The sequence below is a fragment of the Ictalurus furcatus genome, chromosome 12, assembly GCF_023375685.1.
Source record: "Ictalurus furcatus strain D&B chromosome 12, Billie_1.0, whole genome shotgun sequence".
NCBI lineage: Eukaryota > Metazoa > Chordata > Actinopteri > Siluriformes > Ictaluridae > Ictalurus > Ictalurus furcatus.
In genome coordinates this window covers 28,578,571-28,595,666 of record NC_071266.1, presented here as the reverse complement: position 1 = coordinate 28,595,666, position 17,096 = coordinate 28,578,571, and the positions used below count along the sequence as shown (strand labels likewise).

The 17,096-nt window shown below is 40.1% G+C and overlaps 1 protein-coding gene across 2 annotated transcripts; it reads left to right on the top strand.

Moving 5' to 3' along the window:
- Window positions 1-882: 882 nt before the first annotated feature.
- Window positions 883-16,757, top strand: il2rb (interleukin 2 receptor, beta). 2 transcript variants are annotated; one of them, XM_053637765.1, is made up of 10 exons: window positions 883-1,455; window positions 5,773-5,841; window positions 5,932-6,046; window positions 6,656-6,710; window positions 6,826-6,916; window positions 8,166-8,299; window positions 8,515-8,752; window positions 9,241-9,316; window positions 10,554-10,638; window positions 12,148-16,757. In XM_053637765.1, exons 2-10 carry the CDS (start codon window positions 5,778-5,780, stop codon window positions 12,832-12,834), a joined length of 1,545 nt encoding a protein of 514 aa, XP_053493740.1. In that variant the 5' UTR covers window positions 883-1,455; window positions 5,773-5,777; the 3' UTR covers window positions 12,835-16,757. The 2 variants fall into 2 exon arrangements, with proteins under 2 accessions (XP_053493740.1, XP_053493738.1); XM_053637763.1 differs by having other exon boundaries at window positions 5,770-5,841.
- Window positions 16,758-17,096: the final 339 nt, after the last annotated feature.

The following is a 17,096-nucleotide window of genomic DNA, read 5'->3' as shown; positions in this document are numbered from 1 at the left end:
CTGGTAAATGGTAAATGGCGCACTTATATAGCGCTTTTATCCAAAGCACTTTACACTGTGTCTCATTCACCCATTCGCACACACACCAATGGTAGCAGAGCTGCCATGCAAGGCACTAACTTGCCATCGGGAGCAACTTGGGGTTCAGTGTCTTGCCCAAGGACACTTCAGCATGTGGAGTCATGTGGGCCAGGAATCAAACCTCCAACCCTACGATTAGTGGACAAGCCGCTCTACCACCTGAGACACAACTGCGCACAACTATCTGGAAATCATGTTTAATCGCACACTATTATGGAACTATTATGCTAATAATAATTGGAATGTCGCAGAAACGTTGAAGAGACACCTGCAAGTGTCATGTAACAAAACTTGACGGATTAAATGTTCAGAAGCGTCAGAACCGCGACTCTGGCACGGAAATGGTACAGTTATGGTCAGGTCATGTTATGCAGTATGCCGAAACTCAAATCCCAGAGAACCATGGAGTGTGTTTTCTGTTTTGCACAATCAAGCAACGTCAAGCCAATGGTCATGCTGTGTTAGAACCATAAAAAAATTAATTAGATCTGCTGGTCTGTGCTTATTAGTCTCTCTCTCTCTCTCTCTCTCCCTCTCTCTTTCTCGCTCACACACACACACACACACACATACAGCATGAAGCCCCCTCACACAGCTCTCTTTGTGGTCTGATGAGTGAGGCTGCTGAATTGTTTTGTGTCACTACAAAAGCCGCATTCTCGTTTCCGTAAGAGAGAAGTCTGACCTTTACAGGAACGCACCAACACACACCGACATTCACACACACACACACACACACACACACACACACACACACGCAAAGCAGCAGTTACAGCATCAAAAAGATGAATTTGTGTGCAAGAGCGCTTGCCGATTGTGAAATATTCCTTGCTTTTCACCTGTAAAACGTCTCTGCCCTTTAACATACATCACACACTCGCTCTACATAAGCACACACATTTCATAAACAAGGTGCAGGTATGCACACGTGAACGCTGACCCACTGCCTGTGTGTGTGCGTGTGTGTGTGCGCGTGTGCGCGCGCGCCGTGTGTGTGTGTGTGTGTGTCTGTTTAAATGTTTGTCTGAAACAGGATGTGGTCCTCAGACTTTTTTCTTTTCTTTTCTTGTCACTAAGAATTGAGTGTGTGACCGATTTTCCTCCCACATAAAACTTCAGACACACCCACACACCCACACACACACACACGACCCTTTAAAACCCTTCAAAATCCTATACACCGTAAAAGAGATAGGAGAGAGCAAGATGAACAAATGGACAGAAGCAGAAAGGGAGGAGTCAAGTGACTGAGAGAGAGAGAGAGAGAGAGAGAGAGAGAGAGAGAGAGAGAGAGAGAGAGAGAGAGAGAGCTGAGGTATGGCTCCTGCTCACAGAGCTGCGTGAAGCATCTCAGCCTGCACCTACAACAGACAGGTGAGTACACACACACACACACACACACACACACACACACACACACACACACACACACACAGACACACACACACAGCATGATAAGCTGCATGTAATTGCGATCTTGATATGAGTAAACATCTTCATCTGAGTTAATGATGATGTGTTTTCGAGTTTAACAACGTCTTAGATACAGGAGGATGACTGGTTAGGTGTGTGTGTGTGTGTGTGTGTGTGTCTCTGTGTGTGTCTGAGTGTGTGTGTCTGTGTGTGTGTGTTTAAACATGTATCCTCTGTATAAGGATCAAATAGTTCCTATAATGGTAGTAATACATGGTAACATTTTGTGTAGTGATTTGGTTTGTTACCTACAAAAAAAAACTTCATCATATCAATAATTACACACGTTTTTTAATCCGTTGATGTGGACAGTCTGCTGTTGGAGTCTCTGTGAATGAGCCGTTACTATAGAAACAATACCATATTAGAATGAGCACTTTAATATAAACCTGTATTTTTAACCTGTAATTTGCAGCTGCACTACTGAACAATCAGCACCCCTTTTGCTTACCAAGATCCCATAGATTCCCTTTTGGTTACCAAGATCCCAGAAATTCTTTTTTGCTTACCAAGATCCCAGACATTTGCTTTTGCTTACCAAGATCTCATAGATTCCCTTTTGCTTACCAAGATCCCAGAGATTCTTTTTTGCTTACCAAGATCCCAGCGATTCCTTTCTGGTTACCAAGATCCCATAGATTCCCCTTTGCTTACCAAGGTCCCAGAGATTCTTTTTTGCTTACCAAGGTCCCATAGATTCCCTTTTGCTTACCAAGATCCCAGAGATTCTTTGTTGCTTACCAAGATCCCATCGAATTCCCTTTTGCTTACCAAGATCCCAGAGATTCTTTATTGCTTACCAAGGTCCCATAGGTTCCCTTTTACTTACCCAGATCCCAGAGATTCTTTTTTTGCTTATCAACGTCCCATCGAATTCCCTTTTGCTTACCAAGTTCCCAGAGATTCCCTTTTGCTTACCAAGATCCAAGAGATTCTTTTTTGCTTACCAAGACCGCAGAGATTCTTTTTTGCTTACCAAGATCCCAGAGATTCCCTTTTGCTTACCAAGGTCCCAAAGATTCTTTTTTGCTTACCAAGAACGCAAAGAATTCCCTTTTGCTTACCAAGATCCCATAGAATTCCATTTTGCTTACCAAGATCCCAGAGATTCTTTTTTGCTTACCAAGATCCCAAAGATTCTCTTTTGCTTACCAAGATCCCAGATATTCCCTTTGTTTACCAAGATCCCAAAGATTCCCTTTTGCTTACCAAGATCCCAAAGATTCCCTTTTGCTTACCAAGATCCCAGAGATTCTTTTTTGCTTACCAAGATCCCAGAGATTCTCTTTTGCTTACCAAGATCCCAAAGATTCTCTTTTGCTTACCAAGATCCCAAAGATTCTCTTTTGCTTACCAAGATCCCATAGAATTCCCTTTTGCTTACCAAGATCCCATCGAATTCCATTTTGCTTACCAAGATCCCATCGAATTCCCTTTTGCTTACCAAGATCCCATAGAATTCCCTTTTGCTTACCACAATCCCAGAGATTCTTTTTTACTTACCAAGATCCCAGACATTCGCTTTTGCTTACCAAGATCCCATAGATTCCCTTTTGCTTACCACGATCCCAGAGATTCTTTTTTGCTTACCAAGATCCCAGACATTTGCTTTTGCTTACCAAGATCTCATAGATTCCCTTTTGCTTACCAAGATCCCAGAGATTCTTTTTTGCTTACCAAGATCCCAGCAATTCCTTTCTGCTTACCAAGATCTCATAGATTCCCCTTTGCTTACCAAGGTCCCATAGATTCCCTTTTGCTTACCAAGATCCCAGAGATTTTTTGTTGCTCACCAAGATCCCATCGAATTCCCTTTTGCTTACCAAGATCCCAGAGATTCTTTATTGCTTACCAAGGTCCCATAGGTTCCCTTTTACTTACCCAGATTCCAGAGATTCTTTTTTTGCTTATCAACGTCCCATCGAATTCCCTTTTGCTTACCAAGTTCCCATATATTCCCTTTTGCTTACCAAGATCCCAGAGATTCTTTTTTGCTTACCAAGATCCCAGAGATTCCCTTTTGCTTACCAAGGTCCCAAAGATTCTTTTTTGCTTACCAAGATCCCAAAGATTCCCTTTTGCTTACCAAGATTTCAAAGATTCTCTTTTGCTTACCAAGATCCCAGATATTCCCTTTTGCTTACCAAGATCCCAAAGATTCCCTTTTGCTTACCAAGATCCCAAAGATTCTCTTTTGCTTACCAAGATCCCAGATATTCCCTTTTGCTTACCAAGATCCCAAAGATTCCCTTTTGCTTTCCAAGATCCCATAGATTCCTTTCTGCTTACCAAGATCCCATAGAGTCCCTTTCGCTTACCAAGATCCCATAGATACCCTTTTGCTTACGAAGATCCTGGAGTCAAGTCAAGAGTAAAGAGACATTTATTTGTCATCTGCACAGTTACACTGGCATTGAAAAGTTTGTGATGAGCTCAGATTCAGACATTGACAGTACACTTATTAGGCTTGAATGGTTGAGATGTTACTGTACTGTAATAAGGTAGATGAAAACGTGTGCTGCTAAGTGAACGGAACAGTAAATACAAGTACAGTAAATAGTACATATTAAATCTGAATAGTAAATGTCTAAATGTCCAGAAGTGGCAGTAATAAAGTGTTGCAGTGCGAGATGAACGACTGCTGGCTGTTAAGTACCCTGCTGAAACAAAACACAATAGAAACCCTTGTAGAATTTGTAATGGTTTTAATGGTTATCATGGGAATTGTATTGGTTTTAATGGAAACTGTATGGTCCCTTTGAGTCTCTACTTGTAATTTTTTCCTTATCACAGAGGATAGAATCCATGTTACGTCTAGTGGATATCATTAAGGACCATTAATGGTAATAGTTTCAATGGTTAGCTGATAGTTTGTATTGGTATTTGTAGTGGAAACCATTACAATTTCTGTGATGGTTTGTATTGTTTTTTGTTTGTTTGTTTTTTGGAGGGGGGGGGGGGTTGTTGGGGAGTTCAGCAGGGTAATCTGATGGCTTGAAGATAAAAAAAAAACTCTTCTTCAGTCTGGTTGCGTGTGATTTTCGTTAGTAAGATCTTTTATGAAGATGAAAAAGATTACGTTTTGATTACTAAGCTTCCAAAGTTTTCTTGTTTTTACGATTCAAAATATTTTCTTCAGGATATTACCGTTCCTAAGATTACATTTTGTTTGCTAAAATTCCCAAATCTTCCTGTTGTTTGCTAGGATTTTAAATCGTTTGCTAACTTATGTTACTAAGGTCCCAGAGATGTTATGAAGATTCCAAAGATGTCCCTTTGGTTAGTGAGCTTTCTAAGATTCCCTTCTTTGTTAAAGTAAGATTTCAAAGATTTTCACTTTGGTTACTTAGAATACAAAGAGTCTGTTTTAGTTACTAAGACTCATAAGATTCCATGTTGGTTATTGAGGTTAAGGTTAGGGTTAGATGTAGTTAGCATTGTTTAGATGCAGTATTATGCATTCATTTCCATGCATGAGTGGAAATGAACTTATTGACATTTGCATGCTTGTTCATGCGCCTGTGCCGTAAAGGAGAGGTTTGCTATTTCCGAATGGCTCAGCATGTCTCGGCGCATCGTGTAGGCGTCACCCGTGTAGCGTGTTTCAGTAGAATTCACCTCTTGTGCTTATTGACTACAAACTTAAAAGAGCTGTTTAACACCTACACACACACACACACACACACACACACACACACACACACACACACACACACACAGAAACACACACAGAAACACACGTTTTTGATTAGTTTCTCTCTGATTAGCCCTCAGAGATGTTGTCTGTGTTGTTTGTTGCTACGGTTGTAGGATTGAAGCAACATCCTGCATCAGAGATGTAAATGAAAAAAAGAACGAATTCAAGAAAGGAGACGAAAGCAAAGTCATCTTTTCACTTCAGACTGCACTGTACACACTTCACACTCTGAGCATGGGTGTTGTGGCCTGTTTTAGCTGCCTAGTGATTTGGTTGTGTGTGTGTGTGTGTGTGCGCACATGGGAGTGTACTTTCAGCCACATGCATAAAAAAAACAACATGTGTTCTTGTCTTTCTATTTTGCGTCTTTGCAGAAACCGTTCATTTCACATTGATGATGTCAGTGCTGTGTGTGTGTGTGTTTGTGTGTCAGGAATGGTCAGTAAGACCATGTAATATATATTGAAATAAAACCTGAAAACCTGTGTGTGTGTGTGTGTGTGTGTGTGTGTGGGTAGCAGCAGCGATGTGGACTGTAATACTTTTCCTTCTATTACCTGGAGACGCTCAGTCCGATCACACACACTCTGGTAAGTGTGTATCATGGTGTGTGTTTGTGTGTGTTTTATCAATTGTGCTAACATTGTATTAAAAGAGTTGACACTGTTTTGTAAAATCAGAATTGTCGTGTGTAAACGACTACATGACAAACATCTCGTGTACGTGGAACCACACTGCGTGGCTTACAGGCCAGAACTGCCATCTTCAGGTGACCAGAGACAAAAAAAGTGAAAAGTGAGTCATATTTACTTTGTGTGTGTGTGTGTGTGTGTGCGCGCATTAGAAGGAGAGAAGTGAAAGTACTTGGTGACGTCTTTTAAGTTGTATTTTTGGAGACCAATTATTGGGACTTAGGGGTACAAGGGAGTCGGCCTTCAGTCACTTTGGGCCTAAACTGTGGAACTCTGTCAGTCTACCTGAGAACTGGTTGATACAATTAGCACCTTTAAAAAGTATCCAAAGCGCATTTCTTCACTGGGGCTTTTCCTCAAACCATTTCATTTCCAAACTTTATTTCTATTGGTATCCTTTTATTTCTAATGTATTTTTTTCTATTTCTTTTTTTGCTTATTGTCTTTTTTAAAAAATCTATTTTTAAATCTATTTTACTACTGATTGTATTTTCTTGTATCTACTGTATATATATCTTCTGTAAAGCACTTTGTAAACATTGTATTAAAAGGTGCTATATAAATAAATATGTGAGAATTTGTAGTGAAATATTGACATTGTACTTGTAGGGTCCCAATATGGTGCTTACGTACAGATGTGGGGACCAACAGTAGCGTGTGTGTGTGTGTGTGTGTGTGTGTGTGTGTGTGTGTGTGTGTGTGTGTATTACAGAACTAAAATCTGTTCCTTGAACACCACAAGAAGCTGCTGGATTAACATGTCATCCGTAAGCATTTCATAAACAAACAGATCATCATCTGCTGGTGGAAAGTATTCCTTTATGCTTCACTCTCTCTCTCACTTTGTCTCACTCTCTCTTGCTCTCTCTCTCTCTCTCTTAGAAATTCTCCTTTTCTGAGACAATTGATTTGGACGTGTTCTGTAACAAGATGTGGAGGGACGGTGTGAAGAAGTACCGCCCCGGCCACCACGGTGTGTCTTCTTGCTCTTTGCTTTCAATGAGTAACATTATTTATTTATTTATTGAGATTTTCAGCTGGTTGTTTAAATCAAACCTACGCAGAAGTGGATAGTAGAAACTGTGGGTCTGGTTTTTCAGCCACGCAGGTGCATAGATCTGTCAGATTGCATGTATATATTTAGACCTAACTATGTCCATACAGAAACTCCCTGATGGTTAAAAAAAAAAAAAATGTTTTACAAATGTTGTTCGTCAAGTCAGATGTTTTTTTTCTGTAATGCCATTACATACATTGTTTACATTGGAATAAACTATCGTTTTATCTGGATCATTCTGCAGGACTTAACAGTACAGTGGCACAGTACACAGGACTACATAAAGTACATCTCGGTGTGAGACGAGTGCAAATAACACAATAGATACACAGGACAATAAATGCACAACAAGTAGACAGGACAAGAGAACAGTATTAAGTGGAAAAACTAGTGCGACAGTAAACTATTGACAGTGGTAGCAGCAATCAATCAAACAGTCATAATAGTAAAGTGAGCAGCATTATATTATTTTACATCACTGACAAAACATCTGATCTTGATGATGTGTTTATAGTGCTATACCAAACATGTGGACCAAATATGAGGACTTATGGAGACCAAAGTCCCACTTTAATTGCAGGTTTGGCCAGGTCCCCATAATATTCCCAGCTATTAATGTCCAGCCAGAGGGACAAACCCATGGTGAAAAGCAGTCAGGGGTCGAGTCATGCAGTGCGAGTAAAATCAAAATGTAGTGCAGAAATATAAAAGTAAACAACCAGGAATAACGAACAGAGAAAATACAAGCTCAGAAGTGCACACTAGATGGGCTAAACCTTCTGAAACCCTCACAAAGACGGGCAGCGAATGAAGGGTTACGCGTGCAGGAAGCAAATGAGGGTTAACGGGAAACAGTTCATTAGGCAGGTGAGTGAGAGAGATGAAAAGTAATTCCGCTTACTCACTTCTAGTCATCCAGCCTCTTCTGTGATTGCTGGAATCATACTTCTCTTCGAGGATAATTTTGGGAGAACTCGTTTTTCGAGAAATGCAAATGATATCGTTTTTCGTTTCATTTCACAGTGATGTGGTACGCTGCTGTACTCGAGTTGTGCTGATGCTCTGACAGATGAAATAGTCCATAAATCTTGATATAAAGGAGACATCACCTGATGAAAGTGTTTAGAGTGGTTGAATGATCAGCTGGTGTTGATTTGATTGACAGTTAAGCTCCGCCCTCCTGAGCAGCCGAATGTTACTGGGAACAACGTGACATGGAGTAAAGGAGTTAACTTCCCCCAATTCATCACGAAATATGTGTTCGAGCTGCAGATCAAAGTCAAGCAACAGAACTGGAAGGTGTGTGTGTGTGTCTATGTATACATTTATATATATATATATATATATATATATATATATATATATATATATATATATATATATAGACAGACAGATAGATAGATATGCACACATTTATGTGTATACATGTGTGTGTTTAAATACATTGTTTGGTATTGATGGGAGACACTGCATTTGTTTGAATGGGTTTCTTTGTGTGTGTGTGTGTGATAAAGGAAGTTAAACCGAGGCGTGTGGATGGCACGTATGTGCTGTTGGATGGCGACTCAGTGTGTGTGGGGGAGTGTGAGGCACGAGTACGTGTGAGACCAATCGAACCAACAAAAGTGGACCAGATCAACGGCTCCTGGAGTGACTGGAGCCCTGCCGTAAGCTGGAGGTCAGAGGCCATCGTGAACATACAGGGGACACATAAAAAGGAGACGAGCAGCATCCCTCACCCAGCAGTCGTAGGTACAGGATACAACCTCTTATCCCAATTAAAATCCGAGCTGGTTTTGTGATGTAGCGATGTAGTGACGTCCTAAATCTTCCTCCAGCTGAGGCGCATGATGTACCACCATGCGCTGACGGATCAGCCCCGTCCTCCATCTATACGCCAGTGTTTCTTTTATCATCACTTTGTCCTTTAAATAAGGAATTCAACAGAATATTCCATATATAAAAGTGCATTAATACATGCAAATGATACAATTTGAAGTCGATCAAGTCGAGGTTTATGGTAGTTAGGTTACTCCGGCATAAACTTACACGAGTATGAATTTTTTTGTATTTTGTGGGATTTTCATGAATACCAATACCAATTTCTTGTGTAAATGCTCCTTTGAATGATTTACGGATAAATGTATTTGTATACAGAGAAATGAGGCCTTATTTTAAAAAGGAGATGAGTAAAACTGTTGTTGTTGTTGTTGTTGTTGTTGTTGTTGTTTTTGGGGCAGGAATGCTGGTGGGGTTTGTAGCACTCATCCTCATTGTCCTCATCCTCATTCCACTCTCTGTCTTCGGACACAAATGGTACGTATGTAGAGAAGTATGTGTTAATTTTATGCATATTTTACTCTTGTGTGCACATGTATTTGTGTGTGTGTGTGTTTGTGTGTGTGTTGATTTAAACCAGGAGTCTTCAGTCTTATTCACAAAGCCCCGGTGTGGCTGCAGGTTTTCATTCCAGCCAAATAGGAGGCACACCTTCTAGATGATTGCAGACCAAGATGAACTGATTAAACAAGTGGAATCAAGTGTGACTCCTGTTTGGTTGGAAAGAAAGCCTCTGCAGATAAGCTTGAAGACCCCTGATGTAACTTGTCTAGCCATGCTGTGTCTAAGTCAAGTCAAGTCCAATTTTATTCACAAAGCACTTTGGAAGACAACAATATTTGATCCAGAGTGCCGTACAAAACATCATAGCACATCACATTAAATAACATCATAAGACAAAGACATTTTATAGGAAGATTTAACAATAGCTAGAGATGGAGCGGACCTCATGTGAAAGGGGAGACTGTTCCAGAGTGTGGTACCAACCACAGAAAAGGCTCAGAGGATCTTAGTGTTCTGGTAGGAGAGTAAAGGTGAAGAACGTCAGTAATGCTGTGTGGAGCAAGGCCAGAAAGAGCTGTAGCTACATAAATAATCATTTTTAAAATCGATTCTGAACTTAACAGGAAGCCAAAACAAGGGAAATATGATTCCTCTTTTTAGTTCCTGGTAAAAGAAATAATAATAATCTGCTACATTCTGCACACACTGCAGGTGAGATAAGGCAGATCGAGGTCCCAGGTTTTTTTTTTTTTTTAACTTTGTAATAGACCTTAAATGGAAGAAGCTTCCCTTAACAACATCAGCAGCACCAATGTGTTTACCAAATGTACATCTGAGTAAACAATAACTGCAGGATTTATTGATCTGTCCTGTACTGTACTGTAGAGGAAAGAGGACCTATAGTAACTGTGCCTCAAGGACAGAGGAAAGTGCGGGAGAGCCTAAAATAATGACTTCCGTTTTGCTTTAATTTAACTGCAGAACATTGTTGGCCATCCAACATTTTATGTCCTCGAGACATTTGAAGAGGGATCTAAGCATCTTCTGGTTCAGCTTCAGACATGCACACAACGCACACATGTGCACACACACACACACACACGGTGACGAATGGGGTAGACGGATGCCAATACTTTTTGCAACTGTTCATCTAAAGTGAATTATTATACACGTACACAAACAGGGCAATATTCTGATTGTTGTGTTGCAGTGGGCTGAAGGTGGGCTGTGAGCACGTTCCTGACCCCTCCAAATACTTTCAGCCTCTCATTATTGAGCACAAAGGAAACTTTCAGGTCAGATGATGATGTTGAACAGTCTTTCTTGTATGTGTGTGTGTGTGTGTGTGTGTGTGTGTGTTTGTGTGTGTGAGACAGTTTCTTCTCCTGAATTCATACAACGTTTGCGGTTTTCTGTGGGTTTTTTCCCCTTTAGTTTCTCTGGAGGCCGGTGCCTCAGCGTCCTTACATGGTTTCTCTGTTCCTTTGAGCTACACATAGTAACGGATGTACACACACATACTCACACACATACATACACACACACACACATACACACGCACACTCATATGCACGAATGCACGCAGACAATGTCCTTGCGTATGACTAATGCACACACACACACACTATTATACATTTATACAGACAGTTTATGATGTATTACATCGCAGCGCTGCTGAATTCTGGATGTTGATTGGTCAGGAGGTGTTGATGAGTTTTCCAGAACAGCAGCTCTGACAGTAGCGCAGCTGCACATCACAGCCGTATATTAATGCGCTCGTTCTAATACGTTATCATTTCTATAGTAACAGCTCACTCACAGGGATTCATTCGGCAGTTTATCTCCACATAAACAGATTTAAAAACGTAATCATTGGTACGATGTTCTCTGTAAGGAGATGTTTATTTAGCTGTATTTTGCTCAACAGCTCTGTGTGAAGAGATTTTTATTTTTTTTTAAATGAACTTAGTATTGAGAAATGTGTGTAACCAATTTTACAAAAAAAGTGCAATAGACCTTTATTATTTTCCTTTTCTCACAATTTTGTTGGAAATGTTTAATATAGTATGAAAGGTACGGATTTCATTGTATGGGCCAACCTGCACAATATCCGTGTGTGCAATTATATCCAGTCTGGTCCAATAATATTAGAGGGCATTTACATCCAAATCGTATGAGCAGCGCTTTTTATATGTAGCCCTTGGTCTATTGGGTCTTATAGTGTTCCTGAGCTCACCCAAAATCGTTGATTCTGACCTCAGCTAATGCTTCTGCTATCTCTCCAAGTGGTTTGTTTTGATTTGTCAAGTTGAATGATGGCTTGCTTCGCTGAGTAGTGACCTTTCATTGGACTTGACCATGGAACAGTTGAGCAGGCAATTGTCCAATTACTTTTGGTCCCTTAAAAATGGGGGAGGGGCGACAGATATAGTAATTTAAGTGCTGTATATGAGTGCTGTAATTCCTAAACCGTTCACATGAAAGTCTGCACTTTTTTAAATCCACTATCCCAATAAATTCCAATATATTATGATAGAAAGCTAAAATAATAAATACTTTGTCAGCGCCCAAATATTTATGGACCTGACTGTATGTACGTTTTCTACAAATATTTATGGATATTTATAGGCATGTTTATAAATGTGCTTTATTACACTACTTACACATCTTGCCTCACACTATCGACCCAGTAACATTTTCTAAAGGAATGTAATCCAAATTGAGGTATAATTTTTTTTTAAAGATCTTATTTTAAAGAAACCTTTGGCTTAGCCTCTGATACTGATCTCCTTATTCCCCCACAGGAATGGCTGGGTCCTCAGCACTCGGTTTCGGTGTGCCTTCCTCCTCAATCATGTGACTGCGAAATCTCTCCCGTTGATGAAGTCTCTGAAGCATGGGACGACCCTCTGGCTGGCAACACGTCTATGCTCATCTATGCTAATTATGCAGCGGCTTTGCACCAGGAAGTGAGTGATGACAGTCAGCTGTCGTCCGGCGTCTCTAACATGGGGTACTTCTACAGCGAGCACCAGCCAGGCTCCGTGTGCCTAGACTCCTGCCCCGTCTACTTCACTTACCATCCTGAAGTTGGTGCCCTCCAGTCCAGTACATCTTACGAGCGCCTGCAGGGGGCAGCGCTGGCGAACCTGGACTCCGGCTTTGGCATGGAAGCAGAAAAAGAAGAGGCTGATGAGGAAGAACAAGAAGACGACACAGGAAAAGGACAGGAGAAGGAAAGCCGTGGGGTCAACATGCAGCACCTGGTCTCGTTCGTTTTGTCCTTGCCAGAGAGTGCAAACGTCACTATCCCACCATCCTTCGCAGAGCTCACATCCTGGCACGAGGACTCCGAATCTTCTGGAATCAGTAGGAACACCGAGTCTCCGGATGGCACTGTGGTTCGAGCCTCATCCATGGTGGTGCAGCCGTGCAGCAGCGGCTATTTAACCCTGAAGGAGATGCAGAAATACAGCAACAAATCCATCTGAACACATGTTCGATAACTAAATTCGAATCCAAACAAATTCGACAAATCTGCAAATTGCTTTCGAATTCATCCTCTGAAATGTGGATTTGATCCATCATGGTTAAATTTCTCATTCATTTACAGTACGAGTTGTGCTTGTAAATTTTCAGTGTCGGGACAAGTAGTGACCATTTGCTAAAAACATTATCGATATATTACTTGTTGCAAACTTTGACTTCGGGTATATCAGGACGTAAAATGTAAAACAGTTGCTCAGTCTCTGAAAGGTCCTCTGTGGGAATGATCTGGGAATTTTAGTTAGCGCATCAACAGTTTGTACCGGAGTGTAAAGCGAAGCTAGCTAACTCATATCAGAGTATAAACACTGCCAAGTCAAAAATTATAACAAACTTCAGTTCATTTGTGTATATTATAGACATCAAAACTGTTATATTGGCTGTTGTTGAAGGAAATATCACGTGTTACACTAGCTAGTTGTGAAACTGCATCAACCAACAGGAAATTCAAATCAGGGACACCTACTAGCAACATATGTATAGAAATGTGTGATCTCGGGGTTATAAGTGGACTCTTCTGCAAAATGTCCACTGCTGTCATTGTGCAGTGTAAAAGACAAGCAACATTTTCACAGTTTGAACCATCTTCCATTTTTCATCTGTTTTCATATATTCATGCTGCATTCAATGTGTTTAAACCGATATCCTGGTAACTGCGCTACACAAAGACTTGTGACTATTACAGACACGTGGACCCATATCTAATCATTACCATGTGACATTGTCATCATCATTATTATTATTATTATTATTATTATTATTATTATTATTATTATTATTATTTAGGAGTACAACTTGTTCCACCTATGTTTTGAGCAGCATGTGTTCCTGTTTTTCTTGGTTTTTGGCTGCTAGTGGACACCATGCAATTGTCCTGAATCAGACACACACACACACACCGGAGATCTCATTTCAAATTTGTCTAATTCAATCGTAAACAATACTATGAAAGCTCCACTCTCATTCCTCTGAGTTTTGCAGACATGAGGCTGAGTCTCTCAAAATATCTCAAACACTTTCTCTTAACTGGGAGACAGAGTGTTGAGTGGGATGCTTATGCTACCATTGCTGCGATGCTTTTGGAAGACCTGACCCAGAATGCAAATTCGACAGTGCCCTCCACTAATATTGGCACCCTTGGTGGTAAATATGAGCAAAGAAGGCTGCAAAAAAATTGTCTTTATTGTTTAACCGTTTGATCTTTTGTTCAAAAAGTTCACAGTAATACTCTGCTTTCATGGATATCAAAAAATTACAAACCAAAACAGAGGTTTATCAAAAATATATCTTTGTTAAATATAGGTGTGCAACAATTATTGTCACCCTTTTAGGCAGCAGCTCTGAGTCTTCTCCTATAACACCTGATGAGGTTGGAGAATAAATGGCGAGGGATCTGAGACCGTTCCTCCATACAGAATCTCTCCAGATCCTTCACATTTCGAGGTCCACGCTGGTGGACTATCCTCTTCAAATTGTGTTGATGTATGTTTTGGATCTTTGTCCTGCCCATTTTCAGATTTCTGGCAGAGGCAGTCAGGTTTTTATGTAATACAATGGATAACTAATGGAATTTGTCCTATGAGTTACTACATATTTACACCTCTGTGAAACAGGAAGTCATGGTTGAACAATTTCCTGTTCTGAGTCACCCAGGTGTACTAAAAAAATGTACAACATCAATTGAAACATACTTCAAATATATTTTTCTCATATGAATTCATAGTTAGTTATGCAAATAATTGTTTCACACCTATATTTAACAAATATATATATATTTGATAAACCTGTGTTGTGTTTGATATCACAACACAGTTGTTTGATATCCATGAGAGCAGAATATTTCTGTGAATTTTTTAAAACAAAAGATCAAAAGGTTCAACAATAAAGACCATTTTTCAGGAGAATAGACATACTTACCAAGGGTGCCAATATTAGTGGAGGGCACTGTATGTTAAACATCTTAGGGCTCTAGCTTGAGTTTATAGATCTAAGCTGTGTTTAGTGAGTGATTCAGTGTGGTGCCTTTACTTTAAAGCATTAAAACATACAAGGTGTTTTTTTTTTCTTTCTCTCCATTCACCTGTTTTTTGGGGGGTTTTTTTGCAATTTTCCAAAAAAGCCATTTTCTCATAATTTAGTCATAGCCATCTACTGTAGCTAGATTTCTTCCAGGAGGGTAAAAGGCTAACACGATCTAGGCTTCCTCTGATTTCATGGGACGAGAGTGCTAACAGACCTGCTCTTTACATAAAGCTAGCATTTCTCTGATCAACAGAGGAAAGTATACGTAGGCCAGCCTTCCTGACAGTTACGTCCTCTCGGATTCCTGGCCAAGGCTGCATATTAGGAAAAGATCATTGTTGTGTATAAACGGTGATGGAAACAGAATGCTTGCATTAAACAGTGACTGTGTGCGAGTGTGTGTTCTAGTTTCTCCATGACTGTTTTGATTGGCTGGCACCCACTTTTTCCATCTCATAACGTTCAGCAGAACATGCGGTTGATGCGAACACACAAGCATTCCCATTTTACTTTTACAGATGTGAAAGTAAAAAAGTTGGATTAGCGTTGAAGCAAATCTGCGACGCATGGAACAAGAGAGACTGACAGACATATACTATATTTTAATACTAATATATTCGTTTTTATTTACATGCTTTACCGTATTTGTAAACCTGTTTAAATGTATTCTCGTTTTGCATACAAATATAATGTCTCTAATAGCTGTGTGCACTGTCTGGAGATTAAAACCCTTAAAGGTTCCATGTAGAACCCTACAACAAATCATGCTATCGAAAAGGGTTCCAAGTAGAACCCTGTTTTGGAAGAACCCATTACTATCCAGTGAAACATGATAGTTTCTCTTGTTGTAAACAATGTTTTTCTTTAATCCAAGAACCAATCAGGAGTCAAACATTTAGCTTGTGCCACTTCAAGGGTTCTACAAAGGTTCTTTAAGGGTTCACTTTGTAATGGCCATTACAAAACTACTTTTATGTATAGTGTATAGAAAAAATAGCGTATTAGAATGTGCATGTTGATATAAACCTGTGCTACTGTCACTGAGCTGCTGTTATAGAGGATTTAATCAACACCTTCTGACCAATCACAGTCTAGAATTCAGAAGCACTGTGGTGTCACTATATACACTTGACTTAACTGCAAAAAGTATGTGCATCCCTGACTATCACACCTGTATGTGCTTGCTGAACATCCCATTCCAGATTTATTCCCCTTTTTACTGTTATAATGCGCGCTACTCTTCTGGGAAGGCTTTCCACTAGATTTTGGGGTGCAGCTATGTGGATTTGTGTTCATTCAACTACAAGAGCATTAGTGAGGTTGAGGTCAGGCACTGATGTTGATGTGAGGAGACTCCAGTTCCTGTTCATCCCAAAGGTGTTCAGTAGGGTTGAGGTCAGGGCTCTGTACAGGACACTCCAGTTTTTCCACCTTCTTCCAACCTTCACACACCACGTCTTCATGGAGCTCACTTTGTACACAGGGGTATCATCATGCTGGAACATATTCGGGCCTTTTAGTTACAGTGAAGGGAAATTATAACGCTACAGCATACAGTGATGTTCTATACAACTGTGTGCTTCTGACTTTGTGGCAACAGTTTGGGGAAGAACCACATATGGGTGTGATGGTCAGGGGTGCACATAGTTTTGGCCATATAGTGTAACTTGTTGGTTCTGGTGATATTTAATAATAACTAGACCATTCTTCATGAATTTTATGGAAACTGTTTATGGATTACACTGGGGGTTTTTTCCAGCAGTGTCTATCTGTCCTACGTAAACTAACCCTAAATTTATTCTCTAGGTTTACTATAATCTATAATATAAGGACAAATGAATGTGTCATTAGTGAAACATTCAATAAAAGACCATTTTTTGCTGTTTATCTTTATTTTTATTCATATAATATGCTGTTTTGATATTTTGTGTATGTCAAGTTTCTCACTTCGTACAAAAATAAACGCTGCGTGTAAGGGGTGTTTACAAAAGTGGCTTGTGGTCAAGTGCATGTGTGACGGATGTGTGTGTGTGTGTGTGTGTGTGTGTGTGTGTGTGTAGTGTGTGTGTGTAGAGTGTGTGTGTGTGTGTGTGTGTGTGTGCTTGTGTTGGAGAGTGTGCATGTGTAGGAGAGTGTGTATGTGTATGTGTATGTGTAAGGTCAAGGTGAGAGTGTGTTTGCATGT

Bases quoted from the DNA above. Each gene is read 5' to 3' on its own strand.
- il2rb (XM_053637765.1), top strand. From the start codon at position 5,778: ATGTGGACTGTAATACTTTTCCTTCTATTACCTGGAGACGCTCAGTCC. The intron at 6,711-6,825 runs GTAAGCATTTCA...TCTCTCTCTTAG, and splicing joins GCTGGATTAACATGTCATCC to AAATTCTCCTTTTCTGAGAC. The intron at 8,300-8,514 runs GTGTGTGTGTGT...TGTGTGATAAAG, and splicing joins TCAAGCAACAGAACTGGAAG to GAAGTTAAACCGAGGCGTGT.